General features: G+C 36.8%; 1 protein-coding gene across 2 annotated transcripts in view; it reads right to left on the bottom strand.

Annotated features, from left to right (window-relative positions):
- TPP2 (tripeptidyl peptidase 2) overlaps positions 1–13,811 on the bottom strand; it is a 50,350-nt gene that overhangs the window by 7,837 nt on the left and 28,702 nt on the right. Inside the window, exons 20-28 of one of the 2 annotated variants that reach the window (XM_050981804.1) lie at positions 13,615–13,711; positions 13,202–13,339; positions 11,652–11,896; positions 11,374–11,452; positions 9,485–9,523; positions 2,789–2,940; positions 2,594–2,690; positions 1,585–1,715; positions 123–330 (exon numbers count right to left, since the gene is read on the bottom strand). In XM_050981804.1, coding sequence (XP_050837761.1) covers positions 123–330; positions 1,585–1,715; positions 2,594–2,690; positions 2,789–2,940; positions 9,485–9,523; positions 11,374–11,452; positions 11,652–11,896; positions 13,202–13,339; positions 13,615–13,711 — 1,186 coding nt within the window. The remainder of the gene's footprint in view (positions 1–122; positions 331–1,584; positions 1,716–2,593; positions 2,691–2,788; positions 2,941–9,484; positions 9,524–11,373; positions 11,453–11,651; positions 11,897–13,201; positions 13,340–13,614; positions 13,712–13,811) is intronic. The other variant, XM_050981806.1, reaches the window with a different exon arrangement.

Here is a 13,811-nt window from a genome sequence, read left to right as displayed (position 1 = left end):
ATGGCAAAGTAGAAGGGAGGAATGTACAAGGCTGTGCACACAAAGGCAGCGCATATTCCAGAAGAAACCATCAGAAAACCCAACATGCAAATGAAAAAAAAAAACCTGCTCTGGTCTCTTACCTTGCTGTCAGAAAGATCAGTCCATTTTGTTGTTTCCCAGAATGTCTCTGTCAAAGCTTCTGAGCAGCTTTCATGATCCTCATCTTTGCCTTCTGCATCACTGGAAGCAGCCCCTTCTTGGGTCTGCAGATGAAGAAGTTGGTCAGCCAGAGCACTTCCCTTTCGACACAGTGCATCCACTAAAGTACTCTTCTGTTTTTCCATTTCACTAGGGAGGGGAAAAAAAAAGTATGAAAAATAGATAGAATTTTTGGTAGATACCTCCTTAAGAACAGAAACAGTGCTAACTCAGTTTAAGCTAAAAAAGCTTACAGTCATTAGTACACACAAGACTATTTACTAAATTAAACTAACCATAAAAGATTACCCAAAGACACTATGCATTCAAGATACTCAATCATTCTTCTAAGTACAAAATGCCTTAGATGACTTAAGGCAAGGGCAACTCAGGATTCTAAAAGTAAGTCAGCATCTAGAAATACAGCTTTATAGTTCCTGGCATTATAAACAGAGAGTTGAATCCACCACTAATACAAGCAGATATAATTCTGCTGACTTCAAAGGAATTGCATCCATTTAAAGCACCATTGACTTTGGTGTTCAATTTCAGATGTTATATTCAAAACACATGACCTAATGGATCAACTTACCAAGAAATGTTTAGAATTAAGTTTATTATGTCAAGGCTTTGCTTTTATATCAGCAATTCTAGAATTATAATTCTGAACTCAGGATAGCTAGAACAGATGGACTAGCTTTACAACTGAAATGTGATATTTTATAGATAATCCACAAAGATGCATCTCCCATTTTAAGGGCCTAATACTCAAATCTGCTGTTCTGTTACTAAAACAGCACCATGCTACACACAGCAAAATCCATCACTTATTCTCCAGACTACGGTGTCACCTTAAAAATACTATCTTGCTAAGGATATACATGCTGATTGTTCCTCTGCGCTATCTGAAACTAAAGAACAATAAGTCTCAAATACTCTGAAGCATGGTCATCACACTTTTTGCAAACGAAATCTCTTGCCAGCATGCAGTTACTTCTTTGGCTGATATAAATTTTGTCTTCAAATGCAGATGGGAAAGGTTGCAAAATATAAAGAAAAGGCAAGTAGCATTCAAAACAGATAATTCTACTGATACTCCAGTGGTCCCCTCTGAGCTTAGACTAAGCTTGATACAACAACTTAAAATCCCATTTTTCTGATACATTTAAATCCTGAAAGGATTCATATTTATTTTACTGAATAAATTAAAAAATGGAAGTTTCAGTGTCCCTGCATTCTGGAGATATACAAAAATTGTGTTGTCATATTTTAAATTGTGTGTGCCACAAAAAAATAATACAAGTTATCAAAAAACAGTTGCAGTCATTCCATTTCTTACATGCAGAGACAAAGTACATAGACTACAGAAATAGGATGCAGGAAAATTATTTACTGGGTAGGTACTTTTTTATAGTAGTTGCATCAGGCCTGGGATCAGTCTTCATAGCAAAATATACTGCTAATGCTGTTTGATCAATATGAGAAATTACTGTATTTGCAGCTTCAACGATTTCATCAAGTCTTTTCATTCGTTCCTAAAAGAAGAATAAAAAGATGTTCAGCACCATAAAATTGCATCATTGTTGACTCTACTAACATTAGGGTGATTGCAAAGCTATGCAAAAATAGTATTTGATCATTCAATATGTTCTTTTCTCCATCTCATTCAAATTTTGCTTAAAACACTCTGGAAAGTCTTCAAGATTTCCTGCATACTTAGTCCATTTCACTGAAAACAAACTGTGAAATAAGGTTGGAGGTTGGAATATGCAAAATGCAGAGTTTACAGAAAGAAAATCACCTTTCAGTACAAATCAGTACATTTGTAAAATGGAGCAGTTATGCAATTCAGAAATAAATATAAAATCAGAATGAAATGAAAAGAAAAATATTCAAGCTAGTGGCATATGCACAAAGGTATTTGTCTTCAAGATGAAAAAAAACCCACATGCAAACTGTTCTGTTGAAAGTTGACATTTTTGAGGACAGTAATGGAAACTAGATTTAGCTGTGTCACTTTAGGGGGTTACTGTCCTCAGCTGTCTGAGTCATGCTGCTAGGAGAAATTACCAGTCCAGAAGAGAAACAGAATAGGATGTGTGTTTGTCTCAGAAGGCACCATTCAGAATAAAACTACTGTACACTACATAAGTATGAAAACTTAAAATGTGTTTAACTGAACAAGGCATAACTTGATGAGCCAACACACTTTGGTCAGGCATAGTTTCTTTTATTCTGCTGTGGAATTAAGTAAATCACAGTCAAGGGAGGTACCTGTCACTCTAATTAGAAATTTCTGCCTTTTAATACTGTGTACAGTCACTTCAAGTTCAAATGTGCACGAAGAAAGACTTAGTTGTTAATGCCACATGGGTGTATTGAGACAAATCAAGTTTAAGAAGTATTAAATAACCTTTTCAGAATCCAGCTGATGAAGTCTTGCAACGTACAGAGGAAGATGATTGGGAAATGCTTCTTTCAACTCACTATACATGTCAGTGGTATCCAGCCTAGAAGAGAAGAGGATATAGCATTGAAGTACAGATTCTGAGCATTTTTGTGAACTTCAACCTGCTTCAAGCTTGTGTAGTAATGACAGCAGACATACTTGGTCATCCACTGTATTTTTAGGTCTCTTAAAGCTTCAGCAAATTCTTCTTTTGCATCTTTTTCTTTTTCCTGTTCTTTTTCTTTCTCTTTGCTGCCATTTTTACTCTTTGATGGTGATGGTATCAGATGATAATGAACAGTAAGGACATCCTGGAGGTGGGAAAAGAGACACATACTCAGAGGGATACACTACACTTTTTTTGATGCCATATGAAAACTAAATCATAGCCAGCAACTACTCTGAATTACACATACAGTGAGTAAAGGTTCTGAGAGCAAAGATATTAGACAGTAAAAATTCGGGAACTGCTTTAAGTTTTTATTCTAAGCAATGCAAGGATGTAAATATTAAAACAGCACACTAAGTGTAAGAAAAGAAAGCCTAAAATTTAGCTAACTTGACATTTTTACATTCACATAATTTTACATAATATTAGTTAGGGAATAAGGTAGGTGGTTTTCTGTGCTTGTTGATAAAAAAGAAAATAACTTGGTTAAAAGGATAAGGGAAAAAAGACAGATCCTATCCTACAAATCTGGCAATAAACAAATGAATTAAGATGGCTGAATTCTAAAAAATAGTACCACTGCAGGATAAACATGAAACATGTCACAGGATATGTTTATTACTCCCAAGATACTATTTCTTCTATGTGCATACTGAATTAGCTGATGCATCCAAAGTCAACTGATTTCCACTTTGCTGCTGCAGATTTTCCAGTTTCACCTGTATCTCAGTTCTAATTAAGTAGACACAACAGCAAGGGTTTTTTTTAAAACCTTAAATGGTAGCATAGAAATATGATTATAGTTTGAGTTCAAGCTACATTAGTCAACAACTACCATGAGAAAACCAGTTACAGCTATTTAAAAGGAAAATCCTAACACAGACCATGTTCTTGAAGTCAATTTCCTCACAATTTACATAGAAGTTTGCAAACAAGGTAGCATTAGATTCCATCCACTGCTTCTAAAACATCAAACTGCTGGGTGAGGCCATTTGTTCATTTTGGTTTTAATGTTGCAATCTTTACACAATCCTCTCCCTGCACAGCAAGGGCACATGTCCCATTACTTTACATACAGGATACTTCACAGAGAAGATCACGTAAGTTTAAATCCTCTAGATACCACTACTCTGTTGCAACATGGTGCAAAATATTGAGTTGTATGCTCAATTACTGTGGCAATTGAATTATTCTTACCAATTATTCCAGAATACATTTGTGGGAATGCTTTCCATAAACCAGGTCAGTGTTGTGTAGTAAAATGAATCCTTGTGTACAAAATGGAGTTAAAGTTACTTAAATAGCAAGTAAAATGGTGACAGAATTGGACTTCAACACTACACTTCGCAAACATTAAAAAACCATGCTGCAGAAAAATTTTATTTGAACTCATTGTTCAAACAGACCAGCATTCTGCTGTGGGTTACTGAACACAATATTGGTAAAAGTTACTTCAATATTCCCTTAAAAAAAATTCAGCTACTTAATATGAAATCACAGAATCACAACATGGCCATTTAGTTTTTTTTTTTTTGAAAAACTAGTTCTGATAACTAATCTGCATTAAAGTGTAGCTTTCACAGGAACTATCCTGCACACATGCATTGCAAGTATGAAGTGAACAACCAGTCAATACATCTAAATGAGCCTCCAGCAAGACCTAGGCTACAGCATAACTAAACAGGTCATGGAGGTAAGTACATACAGGAAAATACAGAGGTCAGGAACATGATGTGGGACTCACTAAAGTAATCAGAACAGTAGAAAGCAACAATATAGTTCACTAAAGCAAACCAAACATTTTAAGAAGAAGCAAGTTCAGCACAAAAGTCTTAATTTACAATATCTTCTAAAAGATGTTCTCTATCGAGACTAGTATTTTCCTAAGAAAGAAACCTGCCTAAGAAATATTCTTCCAAGAGTTAGGGACATCCTTTTTGAAAGTCCATTTTCATTTCACTTAGCAGCATATTTTTGTAGTTATGTATGTAGATGACCTCTGCATTCTCAAGCCTTATCTATATGAAAAAGCTCTAGTTTGTTAATCCAGTTATATTTGGTTTGAAACAAAGTCTCACTTACATGGATACTTGCATTTTGAACAACTAACCCTATGTAGCTAACCCATCAACAGCAAAATGTCATCTCCCTGTTTTCTCACATAGGTACTTTTGGTCTCATGAGGTTCTGCAAGCCTTACAAGCTATGACCACTGAAAGGAAAACAATGAGCTTCAGACACAGGCACCCTCCTCTCAAAAGAGCTTACACAGCAGACTTCTCTACAGACCTCAAAATTATTTCATGGGATAAATAAAGTTTAGGTTATTATCACATTTAACTATTACAGGGCATTAAGAGGGACTGAGGGCTTATTTATTTTATCTACAAACACTAGGATCATTTATTACTTGGCAACTCCCTAGGTATCTCAGAATGGCCCTGTCATTGCCATTACAGAAACATTCATCATTAGAGAATAAGGAGAACCAAGGCAGCTCTTCACAAATCAACACTCCAATCTGTTTCCTTATTCAAATTTCTCTCTGTCAGGAACAGAATTCCTAGACTAGTGTACTGGATTTCATTTTATACATACCTATAAAAAGATAGAGAGCTATAGACAGAGAAAGACAGCAGGTGAGCATACTATCCACTGAAAAATTTAGGGAAACTTTCAAATTTATCCTCTAAAAAGATATGCAGCATTGAGCAATTGGGATGCATACAGGATACGCACTTCAGTCAGTGTACTCTGGGGAGTCTTGTAAGCCTCACTGGGTTTACTTTTAACTGAACTACAAACTACACACATAAACAAGCACAGTACCTCTTAAAGAGCTTAATTAACAGTTAATTTGGCTTCAAGATTTCAATTTAGATTTCTGTCTGATGCTTTAACATCTAGTATTTTATATGTTAAGCACATATAAAACTATTGTTATTTGTACTTCAAAGCATTCACAGCAAAGCTAACCACAGGGAAAACACAGCAAAGCTAACCACAGGGAAAAAAGCTCCCTCTAGGAACACATCCCAGGTCTCATATTCCATTTAATAAGCATCCTCAAATTAATGCCTATTTGCACATACAGGCGAATATACATATGGAATTTTAATCTGTTTTAAGATGCATGCAATTTGTGCATTGTTCCTTATTTTTATGGCAACTCTCATTTAATGGAAAATTAATTGAAGCTTCTTGGAGTCACCAGGCAGGCTTACACAAAATTGTATCAGACAAGTTTGTGTAACATACTTCATCCTATTTCTGAATGCCTCATGGTTAAACAGGGGTAATATCTTAATGCTCAAAGGGAGTCACCATTTTACATCTAACTTCACAGTGGTATTTATTAGTCTTCCACTAGTACTTATCAATATTTGCACAATGCATTTCTTGCTTTAAACTGGGAGAAAGGATAGCAGGGAAAAAAAGTGTAGAAACTTTCCGTCCCTTGGCTAATTGTTACATATTGCTGTTCAAAAGCTGCATTATGTAAACCAACAAAAAGTCATTCTTACAGACCTGAAAAAGTCAGTATGTTTTTCATTCTAACTATGTTCTGGACAAAGCTTGGAGACAAGGGGAAAAAGAAATTAGATTGTAACTGTGTTAGAAATGAAAACAAAGACACCTGTTTATTATGTGGCAAGAGCCCCCTGATGTTTTTGTACAGTATAAAAGAATTAACTATCTTTGGAAACCTAGGCTGCTATTTCCTGGCATAACTACAAACTGCTTTTATGCAAAACAGAGATGCAGTCAGGTGGATTGTTGAAACCTGCTGAACATCTGGGCCCAGAGGGTGGTCAGTGACACACAGCTGGAGGTCAGTAACTAATTTTGTGCCCCAGGGGTCAATTCTGGATTGAACATGTCTGATGTCATCATTAGTTTCTGGGATGATGGAGGCAGAAGGCACCATCAGCACATTTGCTAGTGACTCCAAACTGGGAGGAGTGGCTGAGATGCCAGGGAGTCTGCTGCCATCCAGAGGGACCTCAGAAGGCTGCAGAAATGGGCTCATCAGGACCCTCCAAAGTTCAACAAAGATAAGTGCAAGAACTGGAAAAGAATAAATCCAGGCACACTTCATGCTGGGGGCCATCCAGTAGGAAAGCAGCTTGGCATCCTGGTGGACACCAGGTTGAACATGAAACAGCAGTGTGCCCTTGTGGCAAAGAGGGCTACTAATCTTACAAGAAGGCCTGGACCTGCCCTTGAAAAATATGAAAAATCTCCACGTATTTTTTTGACTGACTGCATCACTGAAGAAATATATAAACAAGTTTTCTGTGCTGGAAAACATCTTAACTGCATATAAATTTATGACAGGGCAAGGTAAATACCAAAATTTTTAAACTAGGAAGGCTCTGAGTTGCATTCTCAGCAAAATGCATTAATTATTGGAACTCTTACAGAACAATGCCCTGAACTATTCTGTGTTTTATTTCACAGAATATGCTGAGTTGGAAGGGACTGAAGGATCATCAAGTCCAGTTTCTGGCCCTGCACAGCACCATCCCCAAGAGTCACACCACGTGCCCAAGAGTATTGTCCAAACGCTTCTTGAACTTTGTCAGGTTGATGCTGTGACTCCTCTGGGGAGCCTGTTCCAATGTCCAACCACCCAACCACTCTGTGGGCGAAGAACCTTCTTCTAATACCCAGCCTAAACCTCCTCTGACACAACTTAAGGCCGCTTCAGGTCCTGCTACTGGTCACCACAGAGAAGAGACCAGTACCTGTGCCTCCAGTTCCCCTCACGAGGAAGTTGCAGACTGCAATGAGGTGTCCTTTCAGTCTCCTCCAGGCTCAACAGCCCAAGTGACCTCAGCCACAGACACTCCTCATACAGCTTCCCCTCAAGGCCCTTCACAATCTTCGTTACCCTCCTCTGGACACTCTAATACCTTAATATCTTTCTGATATTGGGGCACCCAAAACTGCACAGAATATTCAAGGTGAGACCACCCCAGTGCAGAGCAGAGCAGAGCAGGTGCTGTTGTGCCTGATGCCCCCCAGGACACGCTTGGCCCTCCTGGCTGCCAGGGCACTGCTGACTCCTGTTCAATTTCCCATCAACCACGACCCCCAGGTCCCTTTCCATGGCAGTTCTTTCCAGCCTCTCACTCCCCAGTCTGTACTGTACATCCAGGGTTGCCCCAGCCCAGGTGCAGAATCCAGCAGTTTCCCTTGCTGAATTTCATATGGGCTTTGATTGCCCAGCCCCAGATTTTGTAAAGATATCTCTCAGGCCTTCCCTGCCTTATCAGCGCCTCCCAATTTAGTATTGTCTGCGGGCTTGCTGAGTATCCCTTCCAGTACTGTGTCCAACTCATTATGAAGATGCTGAAGAGCACAGGGCTGAAGATGGAGCCCTGAAGAAATCCAGTAGTTTATCTGCTGCTAGTACCCCAATGAGTAATAGATGGAAATAACAAGAAGGACCACTTTTACTTTGGCCTGGGTGGTTTTAGGGCTCAGATCTGAAAACAAATCTGTGTTCTAGAACCAAAGAGGAAAAAAATCAAGGAAAAAACTCCCCAAAAACCACAACCTCTGGAATCTATTTAATAGGTTTTGTTATTCAAATTCTATTATTACTATAGTTTAATTCCCTTGTTAGAGATTCACTTAGTGAAGATCTTATACCCTATTTACCAGGAAGTCATGCATTCACATGGGATTTTAAATTATCTTTCGGAAAGCGATCTGAGTGATTTTCAGGTATGAAAATAAAACTCAGCAACACACACTAAAATCTTCCTTGGAAAGCCTAATCTCATTCCTTCATGGTTATTACACCAAGAAGAGAGTAAGTTACAGGTTCAGATTCCAGCTTACTGTTCACAAAATAACAGAGCATGACTATAAGCTACATTATTCACAGTTCTCAACAAGAATCCTGGCTAATCTGCTTGTCACTCCAGAACAAAGTACCTTGAAATCAACAGAAAGTAAATACCTTTACAACTTAAGAACAAGAAAAAACCCAGTAACCTTATGTAGGTAGTTTAGTGAAATATATTTTTGCATTTTTTAAAAAAAACTGTTTTACACTGACTCCTGGTAAAATACTGTATTACTTGATGTGAAAATACAATAAAGCACAATATTAAACACTGCTATACTAAAAGTCACCCCCTTTCTAAACTATCTGATACATGTTCCAAAATTCATTCTGTGAATACTACTACCTGCTATGTGACTGTATAAACTCTAGCTTCCTTCTATGTTTTTTATAACTGTAAAGTAGACAACTATCAATTTAGTAGACTGAGAATACACTTAGATATTCAATTATTCAATTCAAAGTTCATATTTGATCCTAAATCTGAAGAGAGAATAGGCAGAAACACTTGCCACAAAAATCTTGACCACAAACACTGAACATTGCTGAGTATTTAAGAAAAAGAAAAATTGCAGATCACTAACAGCACATGCATTTTTACAGCACTTATGGCAGAAGTATACAGATGCTCACGTGCCTCTCAGCTATGTGTTACAGTAGTGTTTTGTCGTTCTACCAGTAAACATACTTAAGGTGCTGAAGTAAATAACTCAGGTCTAAGCAGGTAGATGAAGGAGACAAATTAAAAAACTAAGACTGGTAGACAAATTCTTTAAGTCATATGCAAAAAGACTTCAGTATATCTTTTTCAAAAACTAACATTCAGTACCTTTTTAAATTTTCCTTGTCGCTTTGCTGCAGACTGCCCCTGGGAGTTAGAATAACATACTGTAAGAAAACATGCACACACCACACAGGATGGAGACACCTTCTCTGTACAATTACAGTTATACTTCCAACCTACAGATTTGCAAATTTTAGAGAGTCACATGTATGATCAAACATGCTCTTAAAGCATGCTCTTTCAGGTTTTTGAAATTAATAAACCAATGCATCACTGTATATACAATCCATTACTCCTGCAATATAAGCAAGTGTTGTTAACCACTTAGCTTCAAATAATAAATTACAGAAATTCAGCCTCAGAATTTTAGATTTTTGACTCTTTAATGGCATTGTTCTCTTTCATAATAAATACAGACAAATTATATACATTTTCCCTTACCTTGCATCCACTCACTGACTTAGAGACAACTTTGCTGCCTAATCCTCCTTTTTTGTCTCCTGATACATATTAAGGTTCACTAAAGGCAGCAGAAAGTATCAGAAGCTATTTGATACCATCCTTTTTCCACTGAAATATGACCATAACAGTTAGGTCTTCAGCTATGACATGAGGAACACCTCAGCTAGAATTTCTTCCTGTGTAAGATCTTAAGTATTCTCCATCATATGAAATTTGACAGGCTGTATCTACCTATCTCCTGCTTCCTATCTGAGAAACCACTGTATATAGCCAATTAGTCTGGTTTAAAATAAAATATGCAAGATTGCAACCAATAGTTTAAGCAAGTGCACAGTTCTAGCTAGGGAAACTAAGTTATCATGGATTTAATAAAACCACACTTGCGACCTCGCAGGTACCACAAAGAAATATTAAACTAGGTCTTTTAGAGCTCCTAGTTACTGGGTTTTTCCTCACTGATAAACAAATTCTCCTAATACATTCTCATCTGCAGTTACATGCAATCTGCCCCAAAAGTACAACCATTCAGATTGAATTAACTAAACTTTTATGCTTAACAATATCTAAAGGTACATGCCAACCTACTCTCAGAAACTTATTTTCTATGAAGACATACTCTAGTTTTATACAAGTTGTTCAGCCACATCAAGTGGTATATGCATATAGATCAACTACTTCTGAGTACTAACAATCATCAGGATTTACTAAAATTTAGTCTCAGGCTTACCATCAGCTAAAGGAATCTTCTAAACACTGTAGCAGCAGATACACAGAAAAGTGACAGTTACTATAATCACTGTTGCATCACAGAGTCATACAAGTTAAAAAACATTTTTCACAGGATGCTGTGTTATGAGCAAAAAGGATCCTTCATCTTTTTTTTCTAGCCTCACACACAGAGATCTTATACCATTCTGTTGAAGCATACAATCGTACTAGTGGTTGACAACAACAGTGTGTAGCAGGTAAGAAAATCTGTATACGCATTTGAGTCAGCAAAATTCCTACTACTCGGTAACAGTAACATATATGTGTTTAGAAAGCACGTGTTTCTGCTGAATATTGCATGCATGCAACCAAAGAGTATTACAGAACCAACATGCAAATAACACTATATGCATGTATTTTTCATTCAAAAATTACATTAAGCTAGGGAGTCACATAAGGTCAATTTTAAAGCCTCCACACCAACAAGAAAGCAGTTGCTTCTAGAAATAAAAGATTTTAGAGCAAAATAATTAAAACTCAAAATTTTAGAAAATGCAATTAAATTTAAAATTAGAAGATGAAAACAATAACAGAACTACTTAGATTTTATAATGAAACAACTGCTTCTAAAATGTATTATGTTACCAAACTGAAAGCTCTTTAAAGTACTAACCCCATACATTACAGCCCTTCCTGGCATGCAATTTGCTTGCTAGGAAAAAAAAAATCAGAAAAAAACCCCATCATCCATTCCATATACTCACAGCTTTCTTTCCAAGTTCTGTTTTAGACAGAGTAAGACTTCCTGCAAGATAACATCCTGGTCCTGCTCCTTTAGGTATTCTGTTCAAAGAAAGTAAGTTAAGTGTTAAAACCAGGTTCACTAAGGTTTCATGGAAACTACAATAAACATGCCAAATGGGGAAAGAGCAACACGAGGCATAACCAAGCCTGGACAGGCAGACACTATTAAAGTATCATTTTAGTGAGGTGCAGAGGCAGCTGCCTAGATGCAGATGAGAAAAACAACTTCTTAACTTACTTGTCATCAGGCAGGGATGTAACAAAGAATGGCTGACTGTGTTTTGGTGGTAATGTCAAACTGTTGGATTTCTTCTTCCCTAAGAGAGCAAGGCTGTGGTTTTCATAAATATCTAAGCTCAAGGTACTAGACAGCCTATGAGAAACAATAAATGGCAGGTCTTTGATGCGATCCAGCTCACTGTTCTGCTCATGACGAATTTGTAACCGAATAGTGTAATCTCCTTTTTCCAGTTTCACAGAATACTGAAAAAAAAAAAAGTTCTCATAAATGCCAAGGTTCAACATTTTACCATTCATAAAAAAGCCTCCAAGCCCCAGAAATAAGACTGTCATGTTTTGAAAGCATTCTTTAATTTTTATCAACCTGACAGGACTGTTTTGAGCCACAGTATGCTAAGTCTCCTTTCTGATACTGCTGCAGTAAAACAGAAAGCAGCCCCAAGTAGAAAAGAACAATAACTCAGAACTAGCCTGCCCTTGAATCTCCCTCTCCTGGGCTAGGGAGTCATGCTTCCTGTTGGTATTTCTTCCTGGATTAAAAAAATTAGAATTGTTTTAGAATCATCCTATGATGCACAACACCAGAGATCTACAGCATGACGGTCCACCAGGTCTAAGTTACAAAGCACTAGGGTGATGTTTAGATTTTACAGTATCTTAAAAATGCAGGTAAAGGAATAAAAAGCTTACACAATGCAATTTCTGAAAATAGTTTATAAACTGTAAAGCATGTCTTCTCTTGAAACTATCTTTTGTACACTTCCAGAATAATCAATCTGCCAAAATTACCATTATATTGATGATGTTCAAGTATGATTTTATATTGGTAAAACGTAGTTTCAAACCAAAAAATTATGAATAGTGTTTCTTTAATTAATTTTTTCCTTTTTTAAATATTTTTTTTACTGCTCCCTACTTCACCCATGATCCAGGCACACAGTCTGTTAAGGCAGAAAGAGATTCTTGCAGAGGGTAGAGTACAAGTGTTGTGCAAAAAACTTCTCTTTCCAACATAGCAATGGGAAGCAAACAAAGCTGAAGCATTAAAAAAGCTGTTTGAAGATATCGACAGCACTGAGGACAGTGTTCATGCATACAGAAGCCCCTGCTCTATCAGCACACAAGTCAGACCTTTCCACATTGCATAGAAAAGTTTAAGGTATTGTCTTTGTAAAAAAAAAACAAAACAAAGAACAACACAGTTTTGAACTAATTTCTTGAAAAGCACCAGACAAAATCACAAGAAATGAGAAGGTAGCAGCTTTTCCTTTTTCTCCTTCCTCAGGAGAGGAAAAAAAATCATGGTCTATTTCATGGACACTTATCTTTTTTTGATACAAATACATCACCATTGAACCTTGTATGACTTCTTGTGAATACATAAGAGCATTAAAATTATGCATCAGGACATGTAAAGAGTTAAGAGGAGGCCTGGGAGGTAAAAAAAAAAAAACAAAAAAAAAAACAAAAAAAAAAAACAAAAAAAAAACCAACACATTTTCACAGTCTTCAGCAAAAAGAAGGTAAAATAAATACATTACTCTGTACCTGGTGTGGATAGGCATCTCCTGAACCCATCTGTCTTTTGTTCTGGTCAAAAATAATCCAGAGCTGACTATCAAATTCAGATTCATACAACAATTCACAAAGAAGTGGACAGCTTGGAGTTACTTCTCCACTCTTAGGCTATCAAAAGAAAGGTAAAAGCATTTAACCTACTACAGAATAAAACAACTACAATCCTTACATACATATTCAAAAAGACAACTGAACTGTAGCATGTTTCAAACAACAGTAGCTTTTGAAGTGGACTAAGTCAGAATTTTGACTGTAGGGAGTCTAGAGTGTGACTCTAGACCTTCTTCCTGAGAGAAACTAAGTTAAAATTAAGACCTCGTTACTGAAAACATTATGTGTTAATAATAACTTTAAAAACCTCCCCCAACTAACAGAACCCTTACCTGATGGAAGTTATAGGTCAAAATCATCTCATACAGTTGACGATTATTTGGTAAAATATCTCTGGATCCCAAAGGTTTTATTTTTGCACTCACTGGTCTGCAGTTAAACAACAAAAGGTTCTCTTAAAAAAACATGTATCCTCAATCAAAATCTGTCTTGCTTAAGTAGAAGCATGTTCTGAGATACAACTGAATTC

This window comes from Serinus canaria, chromosome 1 (assembly GCF_022539315.1).
Source record: "Serinus canaria isolate serCan28SL12 chromosome 1, serCan2020, whole genome shotgun sequence".
Taxonomy (NCBI): Eukaryota; Metazoa; Chordata; class Aves; order Passeriformes; family Fringillidae; genus Serinus; species Serinus canaria.
The sequence above is the reverse complement of the archived record's forward strand: the minus strand, read 5'-3'. Positions and strand labels throughout refer to the sequence as shown.